Here is a 20,598-nt window from a genome sequence, read left to right on the forward strand (position 1 = left end):
AAATCAAAACATTCTAAGTTGCCAAAAGGAGAATGTTCTACTTACCAGTTTGTTTGGATATCGGAGCAGCACCGGTTGCACGGGAACTCCTGGAATAAAGGCTCCTGTAACCACAAATCACTTTTTAATATACAAAATACCACTTAATAATTTTAAGTGATTAAGACAAAGGAGGACTGGAGGACAAATAAAATGTAAAGGGGAAATTACAAAAAAAAAGTTATCCCTTGACAGTTATTTTTTAAAAGCACGACTAGTGATTCCAGATAAAGGAGACCCTCCCTTCTACCTGGCTGAACTCCAGAACAGAGTTTTAGGTCAGAGAGACGTGATTCCCTTGGATTTGTGGATTATTTTAAACTAATTTTCACCCATCTGGATGAATGTCAGTTGTCAAGGGACATAGTCAGTGTTGTTGCAATCGTGTTGGTCCCAGGACATTAGAGAGACAAGGTGAGTGACATAGTAAAAGATATTACCTCACCCACCTTGTCTCTCCAGTCACCATGGGAATAATATTGGCTACATGTTCACATGACCATTGGGGAGAATGACAGCCAAGACAATCAGGTAATGCTTATGGTCCTTATTTAGTCACATAGGTACCTATACTAGCATTATGTGACTTTAGAATAGGGGGCTGCTTTTTCAACAATGTAACGTGGGAAACCATCATAGCTTTGGTGAGCAAGCAGCAGCAGAGACCACTTTCTACTAGACAGTGCCATAATAGAACATTGATTCTGTGCAGCCAATAATCTGCTCTGCTAATCCTGCTAAATACGAACCAGAGTAGATTTCATAAATCAGCTGCATGACAAAGAATGTTTCTATTTTCCCCCCCATCAGTACCTGAACAAATATACACTGAAGCACTGAGATTGCTCACTTAGTTGCTCAGTTCTAAATTTTAAAAATTACAAAACTACCAAAATAAATGCAATTATTAATTATCCCGCAGGAACCAATAAAATCCAGAGTTGTTTATACATTTGTAGCATTAATAAGTATATTAAATATTAGGGATTAACTAAAACAAATGCATCTCAAATTACAGGAACATTGTCAGGTCCAATCTCTCAAAAGTAGGTTTTGTGAAAATGGGTTTCCACTGTTTGTTTTTAATTTCAATGAAGATGCTTTATATTAAACTAATAGACATTCCTGTAAAGGATTTGCAACACTACTATTGAACCATTGCTATAAAGCATGAAAAGACCTAGTAAAATTGTCTAGAAACTGCCCAGAAAACAAGTGCAACTAACTAATCTATTATCATTCTACAAGCTGCCACAAATTGAAAAAGCAAACTCTCACAGCAAATGGTATAAAGTAGTAGAGGTTTTAAAAACTACTGCAGTTTTAATAATCTAAAGTGTTACTAGTAGCAAAGGTGAAGAAAAGTAGCTTTTTAGAAGTGCTTGACTTGACAGAACCCTTACAGACTGTGAATAAACAAAAGAAACCCACTGGACCAAATTAATATTTTTACAAACTGACTGAAGTGACTTTGCAAATCATGCCAGTCCATGATTTTCTAACAAAATACATGCAACACAATATCTCTCACCTTGTTTAAAGGTGATCAGACAGGATCGATTTGTACAGGTGCCTTCTGGGAAAATCAGTACCTTGGATTAAAAAAAAAAGGTGTATATACACACACACTTTATACTTTTGCCTTAACAACTTATACATGCCTAAAGGTGTGACTTCTTATTCAAGTTCTCTGAACTGTCAATGAGCCCTGATACTGCATCACAAGTTTATCACTTTGTCAGCAAGGAAATGAAAGAACGCCTGTGATTGACAGCGATTTCATTCATCTGGATTTGAAAACAAATGCTTTGTAAGAGAGGGAACTTTGGGGAAGGCCTTTGTCAAGTCTGAAGTAGGGCACAAAAGGCCTCCAATGTTTCCCTTGCAGTATCTAGTGTTGGAAATAATGAGCGATTGTTTCTTTCTCTTCCAGGAGCTCCTTACAGATCTGTAAGCTGTATGAACACTGAGTCTGGGTTGACATCAAGTGCATAAGAGGCACTCAAGCACTTACCGACACAGATGCTATCAACATGAGCTTAGATGCCAACTGTGAGGATATGATCACGGATCAAGGGACAGCAGCAATACACAGACTTAGAGGTGGGGGCATTTGTGATGTGATGACTTCTGAAAGCATTACGTACTACTGAATGGCTTCGGTGTCTGGAAGAATCAGACATACTGGATACCCAGGAGGTCTTAGAATCATCTTCTGAAGCAATTGGATTAGAAGGAGATACAGTACGACACAGTGCAGCCAACCCTTCAAGGAACATAGAGCACACTAGTAGCTTTGTCTTTTCGGGGCACTCTAGCAACACCTATTGGAATTCTGAACTCTCTTGGCAAGAACATGCGACTCCTGAACAGTGTCACTGTAGCAAAAATTACAAAGAGATGCTCCTACTCTACTCCCTCCTAGTTCACAGGGCATGGCTGGGGAAAAGAAGGCACGCCCAAGGCATCCCTGTGCTCCAGTGATATTCTGCTTGGGGCCATAGACAGGTAGGTGTAAGTTAGAGCAACCCTGAGGCTGCTCTAATTTATGACAGAGGGGTAGCTCCAAGGATAGAGGAAGCACAAAGGTGGTAAACACATGACCATTCTTGTACCAACCATAGTACAACCAGAACAAAAAAATTGCTACCTAGGTACGTGGGCACGAAAACTGATACTTAAAGGACATAGGGCTGGTGCCCAGAGAGAGGAATTTTCACATTCCTACCTCCAGAATCAAGTAGACAAATGCAGCCATTTCTCTCTAGACCGAACCACTCTTTGAGAACCTAAAAGAAACAGGTGATGGGAGCAGCAGCATGTGCTCTTGGCTAGCACATGCCACCTACCTCAGCAGACATGCTGAGAACAGACAAAGCACCCTAACCAGATCATGCCTCCTTTGTGCGGAGGAGTACAGGAGAAGCAATAGCTGGGCCCCTTTGTTGCTAACAGGAGTGTTCTTCTGTTGATGTGCACTGTTCTAAGGGAAGGGGCCCCTGGATCCCTCTGCTTTCTCCTCCACTGCACCCACATTACAGGGGCAGCATTTGGCCCTAGATATTTTAGAATATGTTGTGAAAATATGTTTACGGTCAGGTTCCTCCAAAAAAGAGGAAGGATAACACACAGGACTGGGAGTCAGAAAGCAGGGGCTACATTCCCAGCTTGGCTGCTGACTCACTCCACAACCTCGGATTGGTCACTTAGCTATGCCTCAGCTTCCTCATTGGTAAACTGGGAATCCACAAATCTACTCTACTTTATGCCACAAGCCTAAACAGCCCCCAACACCTCTGGGGATTACGACAAAACTGTCGTAAAGCCACTTCTGTGTCTGCCCCGTCTTCAGCAGAGCTCTGGTGCACCTGGTCTAGATTCCATCCAACCACGCATTTCCGCCAGGAAAATGAACTGCACTGGTTCAATCACACCTCCATTTCTAAGCACAGCATTACTCAAAAGCTTTCCTAGATGTGACCTGGGTGTCTGATTAAAATGCCTGCATGGCAGAGTTCCAGACCTGTGACAAATGGAAAAACAACAAAGGTGGCTGTAAGAATGCATAGGGCAAATTTGAATGTGCACTTGTGAGTCAAATTAAAGAAGCCTAAATCTTAACTAAAGAACTTGGAGCAAGCTGCTTGTGGAATGAAAATGATGCATGGTATTTAAATAATCCCATCCCAGGGAGAAAATGACGTGTGTTTTGGTTTTTGTTTCCTGGAAATGGGGCTCTATGGCTGCTGTCTGCCCGATCACCCCCTTATCATTAGGGCTGTGCATTCCGGTTCAACAGAAACACAAATATCTTGCTATTGGCATCTCTGACTTTTCACCAGCTTTTTTATTTTTGCTTCAGGAAGCCAGCTACGGAACAAAAACAAACTGATAGCCAGTTTCCTCATGATGTTTCAATCATCCAGGAAGGGACCTGCTCTGAGAAAAATAGATCTCATGATATTTCAGCCACTGAACTCGTTCTCTCAGTCACTGAAAACAAAAACAAACACAAGCACAAGCACGAGATCAGGTGCAGATTTCTACCTTGGATGCTCCTCTGCCTTTAAGAGCTCCACACACAGTAGAAGAGGTGCCATTCCACTGCGTGGGATAGGACAGATGCAGGATTTGGTCAGATTGTCATGGGGAGTTCAGTTGTGTGGGGCTCCCTGGGCACTGTCAGTCAGGGGGTTTTATGACAGGGCAGCAGTGGGCTGAGGTCAGAACTAGAGGATCAGCTTCTACAGGGATCCTTTAGGCTTTGCTCTTCCAAGAAGAATGGGGTGTGCGAAGGTTTCAGGGCCCATCCCAGCCCTTGGCCTGGCACAGTAATTGTAGAGCTGCTCCCCACAACGCTACTCTTTCCACGGAGGTCCCCAGCATCTAGCTACTCCGGCTGGAAAGATGATGTAGTCCCAGAAGGAGAGAAACAGCGTGGTGCTGAAAAGTTACCACAAGCGAGTAGGTATGCGGAGCTGATATCCATTACTCTCATGCTGAACTCGAACACAGATGGTAAAGTGGCTTCCAAAATACAGGTGAAGCTAAATGCCTACTAAGTTTCAAGCGACCTGGTCAACAGGCTCAAGGCCCCAATCTTCGGGGCGGGGAGAGGGGGGAAAAAGCATCCCTTTGAGTGGTCTTGACACATTTTTTACAAGTTGTTAATACATTTGGGTTCTGAATTGATTCCTCAGTCACTCAAGAGTAATTATGCTGGAATCCCCTTTCCTTTTTAAAAAGCCTTTTATAAAACCCCAAAGGGTTGATGATGTCTCCTTGGGTTTCAAAGTTACAGCTACAGGCCAGTGCCCAACTGAATGGGATTTTTAAGCCTTACGTTTCACAATTTAAAAGGAAAGCTGACACTTTACAGCCTATTTTACCTGTGGCCACTGGCCTCCTGATGTTGCTCGTTTAGTTATCTCATTGATTGTATTCCTTCGAGAATCTGGGTCTAGACGTGATACCAGTACAGGCTGGAGGGATCTGAGAATTGCTGTGAAGGAGAGATTCAAGTTATCATTATTATTCATAGCACACTAATACCTAGAAGATCCAACTGAAATCAAGCGTCACTGTCCTAGGCACTGAATAAGCGCATAGTAAGAAACAGACCCTGCCTTGATCAGCTTCCAGTCTAAATAGAAAAGACAGGCCAAGAATGGAAAAAACAAGATATTATTGCCCCTAATACAGAGAAATTATGTGATTTGCACTCAAGTTCATACAATCTGTGGCAGAGTCAGAAACTGAATGCAGATCTCCTAAGTCCCAGTCCTGCCTTCAACATGAGACCATCTTCCCTACCCTGTGCTCCCAAAACTACATAGCAAATATCAGTGTCTTTCATGCTAGTCTAGTGTTTTTAGGTTACTTTTCCTAGTTGCCTACTAGGAGTATGGCTTTGAGTTATATTGCTTATGAACAATGTTGTAAACTTCAGGCTGGCCACCATACAAAATAAAGGACGTGAGATTAGTAAAAGGGCTACAGCATGTATATGGCCCCAGTAATAATAAAAGTGTGGGTCTTCTTTTTTCTTGGGTTGATTGGGGGGAGAAGGAGGAGGAGAGATCAGACAATGGGAAAAATCAAGCATATATTCTAATCTATGGAATGGTTTCCTTTTTGCATAACTCCTTCTTCACAGATCAGTGACACACACAAAGCACAAATGCTCAGCGAGTTCAAACATAGAAACCAGTGTCAAGAATGCGCCATTTTCTGAATTTCCTTGATATGGGTCTGTTCTGCATTTTCTTTACATAACTCCCAACCCCCAAGACCCTGAGTAATTTGGATGTTCATTTGAAAATTCAGCACTTTGAGGGCTTGATGAGTCCGTTCCATCCATCCATGTCAAGTAGAGAAGCCTTTCCACAACTTTCCCATTCCTGGAAACGACTGGCAGATCTGCACCGGGATCGTCAATTCCACTGCTTCCTTCAAGTCTCCTCTGAGAGATCTGCTGTGGAGCTAGTCACTGTCACAGGCCAGGAATGTATCTAAGCCTTCAGCGTGGGCTCACTAAATCCAGTTCTGCGGCAAGAAGGTCTCCCTGTGGCAAAAGTCACCCCAAAGTCACGTGAACCACGTTCCTTTGGTTTCTTTGTGTTACTCCTGAAGCCCCTTTGTCTTCCTGCCTCCTTCCCCCCAAGAGTCTGAAATTTCTGGGAAGCTCCCAACCTTTCCCCGTTCCATCCAGGTTGCCCAAAGCCAAACACTGTCAACACGAGAATCTTCTGGCTAATGATTTACAGGATGATTGTCAAGGGTCACTTGAGTCATGTGCACAAAGGAAGACAATGGAGCTAGAAATTATGGCAGGACAGTGTTAGGGAGGGAAAGACAGTGGAAATATAGGTCAGCTTTTCGCAGATATTTAGGCACCTAAAGATGCAGATAGGTGCATGGTGGGATTTTCAGAAGTGCCTAAGCAAGTTAGGAACCTCTCCCCCATTGAGATCTGAAAATCTCACTAGGCGCCTACCTACATTTGTAAGTGCCTAAATATCTTTAAAAATCTGGCCCTCAGTCACTTTTTAAAATAGGACTTTGGCTCTTAAGTCACTATAGTGCTTTGGAAAATTTTACCCCTTATCTGTAACTTTATCAATACTTACTGCCAAATACGGGGGCCGACAGGTTCTCTAACCTGGATACGATCGACGGCAATCCAGCTATGATACAAACAATTCCATCAAAGAAGCTTGAGTGAGGAGCTACAACAAGGATTGGGGCTTCCAAGGGACCTGCTACTTTCCCTTTCACTTCAACTTGGAAGCCCATCAAGAAGAACATAACACGACCTAAGCACTGGAGGGCACACCGGGTCACTCTCCTTTAAAAAGAAAACAAAACAAATAGCATGTGTAAGTGAATCAACTCCATTACTTGCCCCGGTCACCATTTCTTTCCCAGTTTAGAATAAAGAGCATGCAAGTTATGCATGACATGGAAACCTTATAACTACTGGACTCATGCACCCACTATGTGGGAAATCAGACCCTCCTGCCCCTTTTTTATGTTAAAAAACATAGGGATTCCACTTTGAATCAAAATTAGCAAGTCAAATAACATCAATCCTATTTTTTGAAATGATCAGTTTTAATAAATAAACCCTGATTAAGATGGAAAGTGATCATGTTCCTTTAAAGGGGAACTTTAACTCTCAGCTACTCCCCAGTTTTGCTATAACTCACTTCCTGTTTTCATTTGCGCCTGGTATCATATGGCTACAGAGAGGGAAGAATCTGGAATGCACCCAAGATATTGAAAGGCTCAAAGCGGAGTGATCAAAACCCAGAATCCCTGCTTATAACCGATTATCGCTGTGGAACAGCCCTTTGATGACATCACACCTAGGAGAAGAGACGTGGGAGCTACCACAGGTGTTTTTGTTGTCATGCATAATAATATTGAGCAGTCTGGGCACTTTGCCTATTATGTAACATCAGCAATATACAGGGATGTATTTTCTTGTTCCCATCATCCTTGGGCAGAATTCCAAAGGTGTTTTACTTCCTTTGTTAATGAGTACCCCACTCCATGGCCCAAATATTTCTTTCCGGCACCACCTCTAAGGAAAGGCCTGGCTTGCAAAGTGTAATATCTAAACTAGCTCCCGAGGTCTCTGCTACAATGAGCTCAGCAAACTACATAGCCCACCACATAGAAGATTTTCTGATATTTGCATGAGGTAGCAGAAACCTTATTTCTGTTTTACAATCACTCAGAGAAAATGCACCAAAAAGTTGTTGATCCTAAAGCAGACGCATTCTCCACAGCCTGTATTTGCAATATTTCTTTGATCATGTAAATAATAAGGAAACAATTTATTAACGTTTGGAGCTTTTAAAATATATCACTAAAATTTACCTAAAGTTTGACAATTGCTTTTTACCTCTTCCATCCCATGAGTGGCATGGACCCTCTTCCAGGATGGCAGAAAGTTGCAATTGCTGCAAATGGCCATGACAGCAGCAAAATTAATGCAATGCATATGGCACGAAATGGAAGCAGGATAATCCCCAATAGGACAATCTGGGAGGGGGGAAAAAAAGGAAGAAAATGCACCAACAGAAATCACTTTGACAACCAATTTGCTCTGATTACATAATGTGGACTTTAAAGTACTTATGTCACTGCTACATGATTAAATACGAAAAGTATTATGTGATTCTAACACAACTACAGATGTTTATATAAAAGGAGGGGGAAGTTATTTTTTCTTTTACAAATGGTGCTTGGGAAAATTCTATAGTTAGAACTGGATTTTCTGAATCTTTAAATAAAGGATCTTACAAGACTGATTGGCACAGGGGATTGGAAAATTTATTTATTTAGCAGGGGCATAGCCGTCTAGCCAAGCGATGGCCTCTTCAGTGGCGCGATGCAGTTCTTCTAGGCCACCGCTGAACCTAGTCAGCAGGCATTCCTCGACAATGTGCGTCATCATCTGTGTCGCGCTGCAACTGCACAAAGGGCTGCCACGAAGGCCCCAGCAATACTGGTTGGCTGCACAGAGACCTTGCCCGGTCCAGAACCTGTTCAACAGGGACCATTGGCGACGGGGCAGGTCAAAACCAGGCAGGCAAATTGTGGGGTCGGCGATGAGGGACTGGTTGGGGATTATACCAGATATCCGTTCCTCTCGTCAGAGTGTTTCCACCCTAATGTCCTGGCGTGGCAGATTGGAAATGGTTATGGTCGCCTCCAGGTGACCGGTTCACATCGAGTCCAGATAGCTAGTAACCAAATATCATTACCAGCTGATATCTGCTGGATGTTTTCTCAGTCCTGGTCCTAGGGAACATATCCACAACACAGCCTACTGTAACTAGCACTAATGTTGGTGTAGCCTCAGCAGAGACACCAAGATGGAAACAGGCTAAGTCCCCCCCTGCATTAGGAGCCTGAGCTTCAGTGGCACTCAAGCATCTACACATGCACACACACCCCGATGAGCTAGCTACCTCGAGCATGAAGCCCCAGTTACCTTGAGCTAGACCTTTATGGATGTGGTTAGGAACTGAATTAGGGCTAACACTCAGGTTGTGCCCTGAGCTATAAATGTAGTGAAGCCATACCTAAATTGCCTGTTCACCCCTAAAGACAATCACTACAACTTATGTTCACGCATAGTAGGAGTACTGCATGTCATTACTGCTGCCCAGGCAATGTCAGTTCTATGCACAATAAAGGTCTTCAGTCCCCAGTCACTGAGAATTTTTCATAAGCACTGGAGTCACTTACAAGTATTAAAACATACAGGCTTGACGAAGACAACACAATCAATCAATATTTGACTTCCTACCTCCTGACTGCTTTGAAATGTGCCTCTTTGAATCCTCAAAACACACGGAGATAGAGCCTCAACTTTATTTTTCATAAATTTAGAAAAACTTTGGTTTAGACAGGCAAAAACTGAAATGCACTCTGAGTTGTTGAAGGGAAAAGGACACAGCTTCCCTATTCCTTGGTTACTGCCAAGAACAGACTCAATATTTACACCTAGTGTAATACACACAAAGCAGTCTTGCCACAATCAAACTATTCCTCTTCGACTCAGTTCCTAAAGCTCTCTCAAACATGCTGGGTAGGTACATCATAGACTTGGGGCGGGCAACTTTTTGGCCTGAGGGCCACATCGGGTTTCTGAAATTGTATGGCGGGCCGGTTAGGGAAGGCTGTGCTGCCCCAAACAGCCAGGTATGTCCTCGCCCCTGCTCCCTATCCAACCCCCCCCTGCTTCTTGCTCCCTGGGACTCCTGCCCCATCCACCCCTCCCTGTCCCCTGACTGCCCCCGACTGTCTCCCGCTGCCCCATCCAACCCCTCCTCTCCTTCCTGACCGCCCCCCGGGACTCCTGCCCCCCATTCAACCCCCTGTTCTCTGACCACCCCAACCCCTATCCACACCCCCACACCCTGACCACCACCCCAAACCCCCTTGCCCTCTATCCAACCCCTCCCTGTCCCCTTACTGCGCTGCCTGGAGCACCGGTGGCTGGCGGCGCTACAACTGCGCTGCCCAGAGCACCGGATCAGGCAAGGCTCTGCAGCTGCGCTGCCAGGCAAGAGCTCACAGCCCCGCTGTCCAGAGCGTTGCGCCAGCGGCGGAGCGAGCGAGCTGAGGCTGTGGGGGAGTGGGGACAGCAGGGGAGGGGCTGGGGGCTAGCCTCCCCGGCCAGGAGCTCAGGGGCTGGGCAGGAGGGTCCCGTGGGCCGTAGTTTGCCCACCTCTGTCAGAGACACACGTCTCAGGAAAATGCAGACTGGCTAATCCAGCTATTCAGTAAAGGTTATAAAACCACAAATCATGCTAACATTAATGCAAATATTTGACAGAGTATTAAACTTTATCATGATGTAACCATATCCTGCTTCTGTATATAGCAGGATACATGCACAAACCATATTCATCCAAAGGCATGACTGGATGTCATGAAGCCTCTCAACATAACTAATCACAATCAAAGAGCTTAATGTGTTGTATTTAATTTGAAATCTTTAAATAATTTTGCAATGTTTTTCAAGCAGGTCAAAAATAACAAAGTATAAACAGAAGAATTAGTTTTGGGAAACCCCATTTTGAAAGTTATATCTGAAAGTTAATCCACAGCCATTTAACAATGAATTTCCAAAACCAGACAGGTACATTGCAGCAAGAAGTGTATCGTACAAAAAACAAGCAAGTTGTGTTAAGTATTTTACTGCCATAGCAGATGATTGGCTCTTACTAGCAACCATGCAAGCTTTACCATAGTTTTTAAACCGCAACTAAATAGCAGCATTCCTCCCTCAAAGACAGAACTTCTAAGCTGATCTTTACAAGTGACTACTGCCTGTTCAATACAAGCAAGGCCAAACAGCTGCCCCATCAGGAAATAACTTCTGGAAAGCAATTTCTGATTCATACAGCTGAATGATCATTACCAAACTATATTCACTGTCTTGATTCTTACGTCTCCCCTTTAAATTAACTAATGTTTGTAATTGACGTTGGAGATTAAAAGCATTTCTAAGTATTATTCATCCTATTCTTCAATATACTCCATTGGCTCCAATGTTCCTTTTGTCTGTCTCTCTTTCATCTCTTTCAGCATTCCTTCAATCTTGTCATGATATCCTACGGTTCCAAAAATAATTGGATCATCTCCATCCAAAAGTAAATTTGTCCTTATTTATCTTCTAAGTATTAATATTATAAACATTGAATTTTATCTGCCACTTTGTTGCCCAGTCACCCGCTTTAGTGAGAGCCCTTTGTAACTCTTCACAATTAGCTTTGAACTTAACTATCTTGAATAATTTTGTAATGTCTGCAAATTTTGCCAACTCACAGTTCACCCCTTTTTCCAGATCATTTCTGAAGATGTTGAACAGCACTGGTCCCAAATACAGATCCTGGGAGGATCCAGGGGGACCCTGCTATTTACTGCTCTCCACTGTGAAAACTGAAAGTTTGTTCCTAGCCTTTGTTTCCTATCGTTTAATCTGTTATTGATCCATGAGAAGACCTTCCCTCTTATCCCATGGCTGCCTACTTTGTTTAAGAGACTTTGGTGAGGGACCTTGTCAAAGGCTTTCTGAAAATCAAAGTACACTATATTCACTGGATCCCCCTTGTGCACATGTTTGTTGGAACCCTCAAATAATTCTAATAGATTGGTGAGGCATGTTTTCTCTTTACAAAAGCCATGTTGACTCTTCCTCAACATATCTTGTTTATCTATGTGTCTGATAGTTTTGTTCTTTATTGTAGTTTCAACCAGTTTGCCTGGTACTGCAGTTAGGCTTACGGGCCTGTAATGGCCAGGATCGCCTCTGGGGCCTTTTTTAAAAAATAGGCATATACACGATTGGAACTCTTCTATATTTACAAATTGTTTTATTAATACATTTAGCAGAGTCACAAACCCCCCAACTTGGTAATGTACAGGGCCGGCTCCAGGGTTTTTGCCGCCCAAAGTGGCGGGGGAAAAAAAAAAAAAAAAGCTGCGATCGTGATCAGTGGCAGCTCCACCGCGCCGCTTTCTTCTTTGGTGGCAATTTGGCGGCAGGTTCTTCCCTCCGAGAGGGACCGAGGGACCCACCGCCGAAGAGCCCGACGTGCCGCCCCTTCCCCTTGGCCGCCCCAAGCACCTGCTTGCTGAGCTGGTGCCCAGAGCCAGCCCTGGTAATGTAGATAGCGATACTACAGAATGTACATCTGCGCATCCATACACTCACACCATCCCTTGTAGAATAACCTGAAATATTAGCTATTATCTTCCTCATTACCATCACCTTCTCCTTCAGCACTAGTGCCCATTATTTTGGCACCTCCCAAGGACTACATCTCCTCCCTACTGCCCCTAGGCTGTGATACAATGTTTATAATATGTTACGCTGTCACCACTATGTTTGATGCATATTTAGTAGGGGATTTTCCCCTTTTCTTTATTTGTATTTTTTAACCTTACTAATGTCAGACTGTCTTTTTTTTCCTATAGGTTAGTATATCAATTACTTCAACTTATTATATACGTTAATTTGTTACCATGACCCCTTTTAGGTATCTGCAGCTGTAAGTCGTGTACCTGTTATATACGTCAATTTATTGTCAGGATACTCTTGTGGTTGGATCACATGCCTGTGGTCAGAACTTCCCCTTAAACACTCGATTTTTAGCTTCCCAATACTGGTGTTTCCATTGGCCGTTTATCTGTTCAAAGTTCATAGACCTCAAGTCTTATGCTAACAGCATACAGGCCTGTAGGTTCCTTACATATAATGCAAAGCAGAATATAATGCAATACAGTGCATATAATAAAGGCAAGCTAGCCCACTGGGCTACAGGCATTATATTAACTGCCCTCCAATCACCTGGTACAGAGACTGATTTAAGTGACAGGTTACATACCACAGTTAGTAGTTCTGCGATTTCATATCTGAGTTCCTTCAGAACTCCTGAGTGAATACCATTTGGTTCTGGAGATTTACTACTGTTTAATTTATCTATTTATTCCAAAACCACCTCTATAGATACCTCAATCTGGGACAGTTTCTCAGATTTGTCACCTAAAAAGAATGGCTCAGGTATGGGGTTCTCCCTCACATCCTCTGCAGTGAAGACCAATGCAAATAATTCATTTAGCTTCTCTACAACAGCTGTGTCTGCCTTGAATGCTCCGTTAGCACCTCAATCATCCAGTGGCCAGACTGATTTTTCGACAGGCTTCCGGCTTACGATGTACTTAAAAAACCCTGCTGTTTTCTGTGTCCTTGGCTAGTGGAACTTAAAATTCTTTCTTGGTCTGCCTTATTATACTTTTACACTTACATTGCCAGAGTTTATCCTCCTTTCTATTTTCCTTCCTGGAGTTTGACTTCCAATTTTTAAAAGATGTCTTTTTTGCTTCTAGCATTCTGCTGTTTAGACATGGTGGCATTTTTTTAGTCTTCTTATTGCTTTGGGGGGTGGGCATACATTTAGTTTGAGGCTCTATTATGGTGTTTTTAAATAGTCTCCATGCAGTTTGCAGGCATTTCACTCTTGTGACTGTTTCTTTTAATTTTTGTTTAACTAGCTTCATTATTGTGTAGTTCCCCTTTTTGAAGTTAAATGCTGCTGTGGTGGGTTTCTTTGGCATTTTTCCCTCTACAAGCCTGTTAAATTTAATTACATTATGGCCACTATTACCTAGCAGTTCAGCTATATTCACTTCTGGTTCAGATCCCCCATTATGATTGCATTTTCTGCATTTGTAGCCTCTCTAAGCTCCCTGAGCATTTCACAGTCACCATCCTGGTCAGATGGTCGGTAGTATATTCCTACTGCTATACTCTTACTGTTCAAGCACAACATTTCTATCCATAGAGATTCTATGGTGCAGTTTGATTCATTTAAGATTTTTACTTTGACTGTATGCTTTCTTTCACACATAGTGCCATTCCCCCACCATTATGACCTACTGTGTCATTCCTATATATTTTGTACTCTGGTATTACCAAGTTCCATTGATTATCATTTCACCACATTTCCATGATGCATAGTCCATGATGTTGCACTTCATGTGCAGATTATAAACAAAAGACGCAAAAGGAGAAGATCATGTACTGTATTTCTTGATCCAGTATTGAGAAGCTAATAGGAAATCTCTGGTTCAACAAATTCTGCACACAGGAGATGATTTTATTAGATTCACAATGATCGACACCGAATAAAGGAGGGAATTATCAGTCCCCTAGGCCAAAATTTTCAAAATTACCCATTGAATGAGGATCTCTTTTGTCAGCTCCTGCACATTCCCTTTCCTGCCCCGCTCTCATTGGAGCCTCTTCTCTTCTAGCTGTGCACCTTTTGGGCATGATTTTTCTGCTCACAGGGCTTCTTTAAAACAATGACTTACAATTCTCCCTTTCCATACCTGCCTGGTCTCCATCCATGCAATCTCATACTTCGGCCTACCTTTCTGCCACCTCCTGGATGTCACAACACCAGCTTATCCTTAACAAGATCAAAACTGAACTCTTTAGCCTTCCTCCCAAACCCAGTGCTCCACCCCAGTATCTGACACTGTTGACAATGCCCCAATCCTCCCTGACACTCTGTCAATCTTGGGGTCACCTTTGGCTCCTCCCTCTCCTACATCTAACGCATCTAGGCTTTATGCCGACGATGCCCTTTCCTCTTTTATAACATTTCCAAAATCCAGCCTTTTTTCTCTCTCCACACAGCTAGGCTCACATCATCTCCCATCTCCCTCTTCCTACTCTCTGGCTTCTCTGACAAGAACATTGCCCCCGTCCCCGCTAATCCATTAAGAAATACAGTTGCTAAGATCATGTTCCTTACCCTTTGCTCTGATTACGTCATCCCTTTCTCTGAATCCCTCCACTGGTTCCACATTTTTCAGTGCATCGAATTCAAGCTTCCTGTCCTCATCTTCCAGGCTCTTCACAAATCTGTCCCTCTCCAACGTATGTACTCTAGTCTCTTATGTTTCCCTCATACCTCCATTTGTTTATTTCTCCCATGAGTGTTTCTGCTTTCTTCCATGATGCCCTTTATGCATATGTAACCCATTGGTCAGTATGTCCTCCTCTGTGCCCAGTCCACACAAGATGAGTCTGTTACAACTCCCAGCTAGAGAGTCTGTTTCTTGAACTCAAGATGCACAGACTCAAGCTTTTAGCCCTAGAGATCTCCAGTTCAATCCCTCAAGTTAGCCAAGATGGCGGCCGTTACACATAAAACATGCATTCTGAATTAATCTATAAGGTTACTAGCCTCTCCTCAATACATACTTTTGGTGTTAGGCCCAAGAAAATCAGCCAGCCTGTGAATGATAGGTAATGCAGCAGTCAGTGATAGCAGATTTATTTATTTTAAAATTCAACCATTCTGATGAACTAACTCCAGACTGGAAATAGCAGGCCCCCATCAAGCTTGGGAAATCCATGTAAATCCATGTGATCTAATTTCTAAATACCCTACTCCTTTCTTCACTTTGGTTAATCACACTTGCTTATTTACATCTGTTTCAAACTTGATTGCAAGTTCTCTGAGGCAAAGGCTGCATCTTCCTGTGCAGTTTGTACAGCTCCTAGCACAATCTTTTTAAAATCTTAATTGCAACCTTTGGTGACAACCACCACACGAATGATAACCCATGTCTTCTGCTTGACTTGATGGGCTATTCTGATACAACACCCCTCAATTGGTACAGGCAGTATAATACACACACATTTTAAATAGAGCTATTGAGCTATAAACTCCAAATTAACACAACAAAGATACTGCAATCTTTTTTCCTGATCACCTATAGCACACACATTTAATATTAGAGGGACATGTCATAAATTGACGTACAGAGATGATTAAGGACTGAGACGAATTTAGGTCTGCTAATCCCACCTTCTTACAGCTCCTGAGCAGGTAAACCTGCCCCTAGCAGGTATGACTGGTTATATTGTGGGATGCAAGGTAAACATCCATTGTTTGTTTCAATAGATTTGTATTACTTTTTTTCAGATGGTTCCAAACCCAAGTAATCCTATGTGACGAGAAAACCATTTCCTCATCTTCTAAAGAGACCCTTTCTCTTCTAAACAGCTGCACTGTGAGGTTAAAAAACCATTTTTATTTAAAAGTAAGTTGCTATATTGCCGTATATAAAGCCAGAGGTCTTTTAAAGTTGACTACACTTTTCACCGTGTCTGACATTATTTACCTCTTGCATTGCACTCAGCTCCAACAATGAAAACAGACTAATCAGTTTCCCTTCCCAGTTTCCATGTATTATTAGCACATTGGTGCAGCCTTTGGGGGGTTTACAGCAGAATATAGCTATCCAGAAAACGTGTCATGAAAATGTTTATTTTTATAAAAAGTTTTGTTAAAGAGTAAAAAAATATTCAAAGCCACAAAGGCCCCCCTAGATTTGGGAACTGAACTATTTGACTAAGCCTCTAATGTAGGACAGGGTGATACCACATCTCACTGAAGACTAGAAAGGAATTAAGGAAAAGCATTTGTTTTTATGCAGAAGTTCGAATGTGAACATTCGCTGCTAATGTCCACAAGAAAAATTCAGCTAGCAAAATGTGAAAAGCAGGATCTTCAGTTCCCACTGGCCTCCTGTCTCTGTCAGGACTTTACCTGCAAGGTGCACCTCACAGGCAGAACCTGGCACTCATGGAGAACCCCAATGGCCTCAAGGGGGCTGTGAATGGGTGACAGGCTCACCACACAGTGCATCTTGCAGCACTGGGGCCTGAAACTGTACCATTGTGTAATCTCCCCTCACCCTCCTGTAGCTTTACAAGAACATACTTCAACTGCTGAACAAGTGGAGATTATTGTAGAGATCTGGAGTAATGGAACATGGTTTCAAATTGTAGGCTTCTGAAAACAAGTTTCTGTATTCTATAACCAGATCTGCTAGTATGGAAACCTACACCTTTGGGGAATCGCAGTCGCACCAAAGTCAATGGCACACTTGAGAGATGTGGGGTCCATGCTTGCAGATCCTGGTGTGTTTGTATTTAAGAAACATTTCAGTCCACCATTAAAGCTGAACAGAGTAAATACTGATCATAAATTGTTATGCAAGTGTCTTACCTTTCCTCCACCTCACCGACCTTCAATGTGAATTATTTAAAATGTAGAGTATAGATATATAGAACTATTTAGAATTCCATTACACATAATCCCAGATATTTAATAAAGTATCAGCAGAAAGTGGAAGATGATTAGGCCACCCTGTGTTGTGTTGATTGTCCTTACTGAGACAATGTCGGGTCAAATTTGGCTCAAAGTTTAGATTTTAATAATATAAGATTTTTAAAATCATAAATCCATATTTTCCATGTATTTTTTCATTCCAAAAGGTGAAAGAGAAGAAAAAAAAAGTCTGTCATCCAATCCCCTGCAGCATTTGCATCCACTACCGCAGAATCTAGTTCAATTGAGCCTGCAAGTAAAATCTGTTAACAATAGGGTGACCAGACAGCAAATGTGAAAAATCAGGACAGGGGTTGGGGGGTAATAGGAGCCTATATAAGAAAAAGACCCCAAAATTGGGACTGTCCCTATAAAATCAGGACATCTGGTCACCCTAGTCAACGATAATGTGAAACTGGCCACCCTCTTTGCATTGTCCAAGCTAACAGATAGGTAAGAGTCAACATTTTTTTTTTAAAGTATATATTTTAAATTATTTAATTTTAATTTGAAAAGAAAATTTTTAAAGTGCGTAACATGAGTCCTTTTAAAATCAATATTATAATAATTGAGCTTTTTATACTGCCATTTCAAAGCGAGACAATATTAGCCACATTGTACAGATTAATAACCCAAGGAACGGGGTTTAAAAGTTCACTTATGACAAAAATAATGTTTTAAGCTATTTTCTTTCCTACTTTATAAACAACAACTATAGCCCTCATACTGCAAATATTTATGCAAGGGTGTAACTTTACTCACACAAGTTGTGATTTTGACGTCAGTGGGACTACTCATTTACATACAGATATTTCACCTGCTTGTTTGCAGGATTAGGTCATTAGATTATTAAAATGAGATCATTTTAAACGGGGACTTACTCTTTATGCTGATTTCTTTTACATTTCGCCTAAGCTTTGATAATAAAAAAGACTAGTCATTTTCCCTTTTATTGCTATTCAGTTTCACTTTCAAGGTGACATGAACCAGAAGAATGATGAAATGATTGGGAAGGAAATGTTTCCACTGGAAAAAACTTCTACTGCTGTTAAATTTTATAAAATGCTCCCCCACCCCAGCCAAATCTAAAATCCCAGTGCTGCAACTGGATCTAACTGTAGTATTAGAGCCAACTCATGGACCAGTTTTGACCTGATGGTGCCAGAGTGCTAACATCAAAAGTAATTGCACCTCAGCAGTTCTATTCCTTTAATTCAGTGGTTCTCAAACTTTTATACTTTCACATAGCAAGCCCCTGAGTGCAGCCCCCCCCCCCCAGCAAATTAAAACTACGTTTTAAAAGATTTAACACCATTATAAATGCTGGAGGCAAAGTGAGGTTTGGGGTAGAGGCTGACAGCTCACGAACCCCAGTTTGAGACCCCCTGCTCTAATTGGTCAATTGGACCAAACAAACATCTCCAGTGCAATGAGAGCTACTTTTTAAGGGCGGGGAAATCAACATTTACTAAGGCACAGTATTGGTAATAGTGCCTCTCTTTAACATGGGAAATAGCCATGTAGATTTTGACAAGCTGGGGAAAGGCGCTGGGATTTGTTTGTTGGTATAAGCGGCCCCTACTTTAACCACAGTCGGATCACCCTGTACTCTTTCAGCTGCAATGTGTCCACGCACAGAAAGGGAAGTCTAGTGCCCATGCAATTTAGCTGGGTCGTTGCAACCCCGCACGCTGACAGGAGGGAAAAGACAAACATTGTCCAGCTCGTGCACACCCGCGGGGGCCGTCGGGCTGCTTCCCTGCAGATCGCCGAGGGAGGGAGGCTGGAGGGAGACGGTTTGCTCCAGGGCTAATCGCCGCCCTGGATTTACTGCAGCCTTGGCGGAAGGGCTGCACGGGCATAAACAGCCTCATTCCCTTGGCTTTGACCGAGCCGCAGCCTGGGTGGGAAGCCCGGCACCACGCCCAGCAGCCGGGCCCAGACCCTTCCCCGCGCCCCGGCACCTTCATTCCCACGCACGTGCCCCGGGTGCACCGGCCAGGCTGCCGCTGCCCCGTTAGTCCCGCCGCCGGCCTTACCCGGGCTTTGTCGCGGGCGCTCAGGCGCCCCTCGTGCACGAAGGGGTTGCGGACGCTGGGCGGGTAGAGGGACTGCTGCCTGGGCAGGGGGAAGAGCCGCTGCGCCATGGCCCCGCTCCGCTCCGCTCCGCCGCTGTGCAGTCACCGCAACGGAGCCCGGCGCCGGGCTGCTCCACCTCCTGCCGCCACCTGCGCATGAGCCGGCCGGGGCCCGGGGGAGGCTGGCCTGAGGGGAGCGCGCCCGAGGGATTCCCCCGCAGGCAGGAGACGCCCACGGCCGGGTCTCTGCTCCCGGCCTTTCAGCGTGTGGGCGCTGGGGGGGGGTTCTGCGGGGCAGTCCCCTGCCCTGGCTCCAGCCAGAGCCCCCAGAAGGGCTGGGAAGGGGGGGGGGGATTTAATGGCAGCCTGGGCTGGCCCCCTGGTGTAAACGGGTCTCTGAGGGAACTGCCCCCAGAGCACAGCCAACCCCAGGGCCCTTGTGGCCCTCAGCTTTGGGGGCGGGGAAGGGAACCATCCCAGGTACAGAAGAGCCCCTGTTCCTCCTGCAGGAGCTGTGGCCAAAGCCAAAGCTGGAGGACCCCCGACACTTCCCATCTCCTGGGACTCAGTAGTGCAGTGGTTCTCAAACTTTTGTACTGGTGACCCCTTTCATACAGCAAGCCTCTGAGTGCAACCTTCCCCCCCCCATACATTAAAAACACTTTTATATTTAACACTATTTTAAATGCTGGAGGCAAAGCGGGGTTTGACCCCCCCCCCCAAGTAATAACCTCATGACCCCCTGAGGGGTCCCAACCCCCAGTTTGAGACCCTCTGGGCTAGTGGGTTCTTGCCAGCACCCCAAACCTTGAACAGCAGGCCCCTTGCAGCCTTCTCAGAGCCAGCACACAGAAAGCCTCACTAACCTTACATCTATTTGTGGTGCCTATTTGGCCTCCATCACTGTAGTATCTACAGGTCTCACAATATTTACTATATCTCTCCTCACAACAACCCTGGGAGGCAGGGAACTACTATTGCCCCCATTTCACAAATAGGGAACTGATGCATACAGAAACTAAATGACTTGCCCAAGGCGTCTGCTTGGAGGTTGCATCCCTTGTTATGATGATGATTTGCTTTGTGGTAGGGCCTGCTGGGACCCCCAGTCATGGCCTAGGATTCCATTGTGCTGGGCGCTCTACAAACACAGACCAAAAGACTGTCGCTACTCCATGGAGATTTTCTTTTCCCCTTTCCTTTGTGGTGGTACAAAACCAAAAATCTCTCAAATGCACAGCCCAATCAATCATAGAGGAGCAAGC

At 43.8% G+C, this 20,598-nt stretch overlaps 1 protein-coding gene across 2 annotated transcripts in view; it reads right to left on the reverse strand.

Moving 5' to 3' along the window:
* LPCAT2 (lysophosphatidylcholine acyltransferase 2) overlaps window positions 1–19,522 on the reverse strand; it is a 54,657-nt gene extending 35,135 nt beyond the window's left edge. Inside the window, exons 1-6 of one of the 2 annotated variants that reach the window (XM_005289777.4) lie at window positions 19,295–19,522; window positions 7,949–8,088; window positions 6,669–6,886; window positions 4,929–5,041; window positions 1,571–1,631; window positions 46–104 (exon numbers count right to left, since the gene is read on the reverse strand). In XM_005289777.4, the coding sequence (XP_005289834.1) occupies window positions 46–104; window positions 1,571–1,631; window positions 4,929–5,041; window positions 6,669–6,886; window positions 7,949–8,088; window positions 19,295–19,402 (699 nt within the window). In that variant the 5' untranslated portion in view covers window positions 19,403–19,522. Of the gene's footprint in view, window positions 1–45; window positions 105–1,570; window positions 1,632–4,928; window positions 5,042–6,668; window positions 6,887–7,923; window positions 8,089–19,294 lie in introns of both variants that reach the window. The other variant, XM_005289778.4, reaches the window with a different exon arrangement.
* Between the last annotated feature and the right edge of the window lie 1,076 nt (window positions 19,523–20,598).

The sequence above is a fragment of the Chrysemys picta genome, chromosome 14, assembly GCF_011386835.1.
Source record: "Chrysemys picta bellii isolate R12L10 chromosome 14, ASM1138683v2, whole genome shotgun sequence".
Lineage (NCBI taxonomy): Eukaryota > Metazoa > Chordata > Testudines > Emydidae > Chrysemys > Chrysemys picta.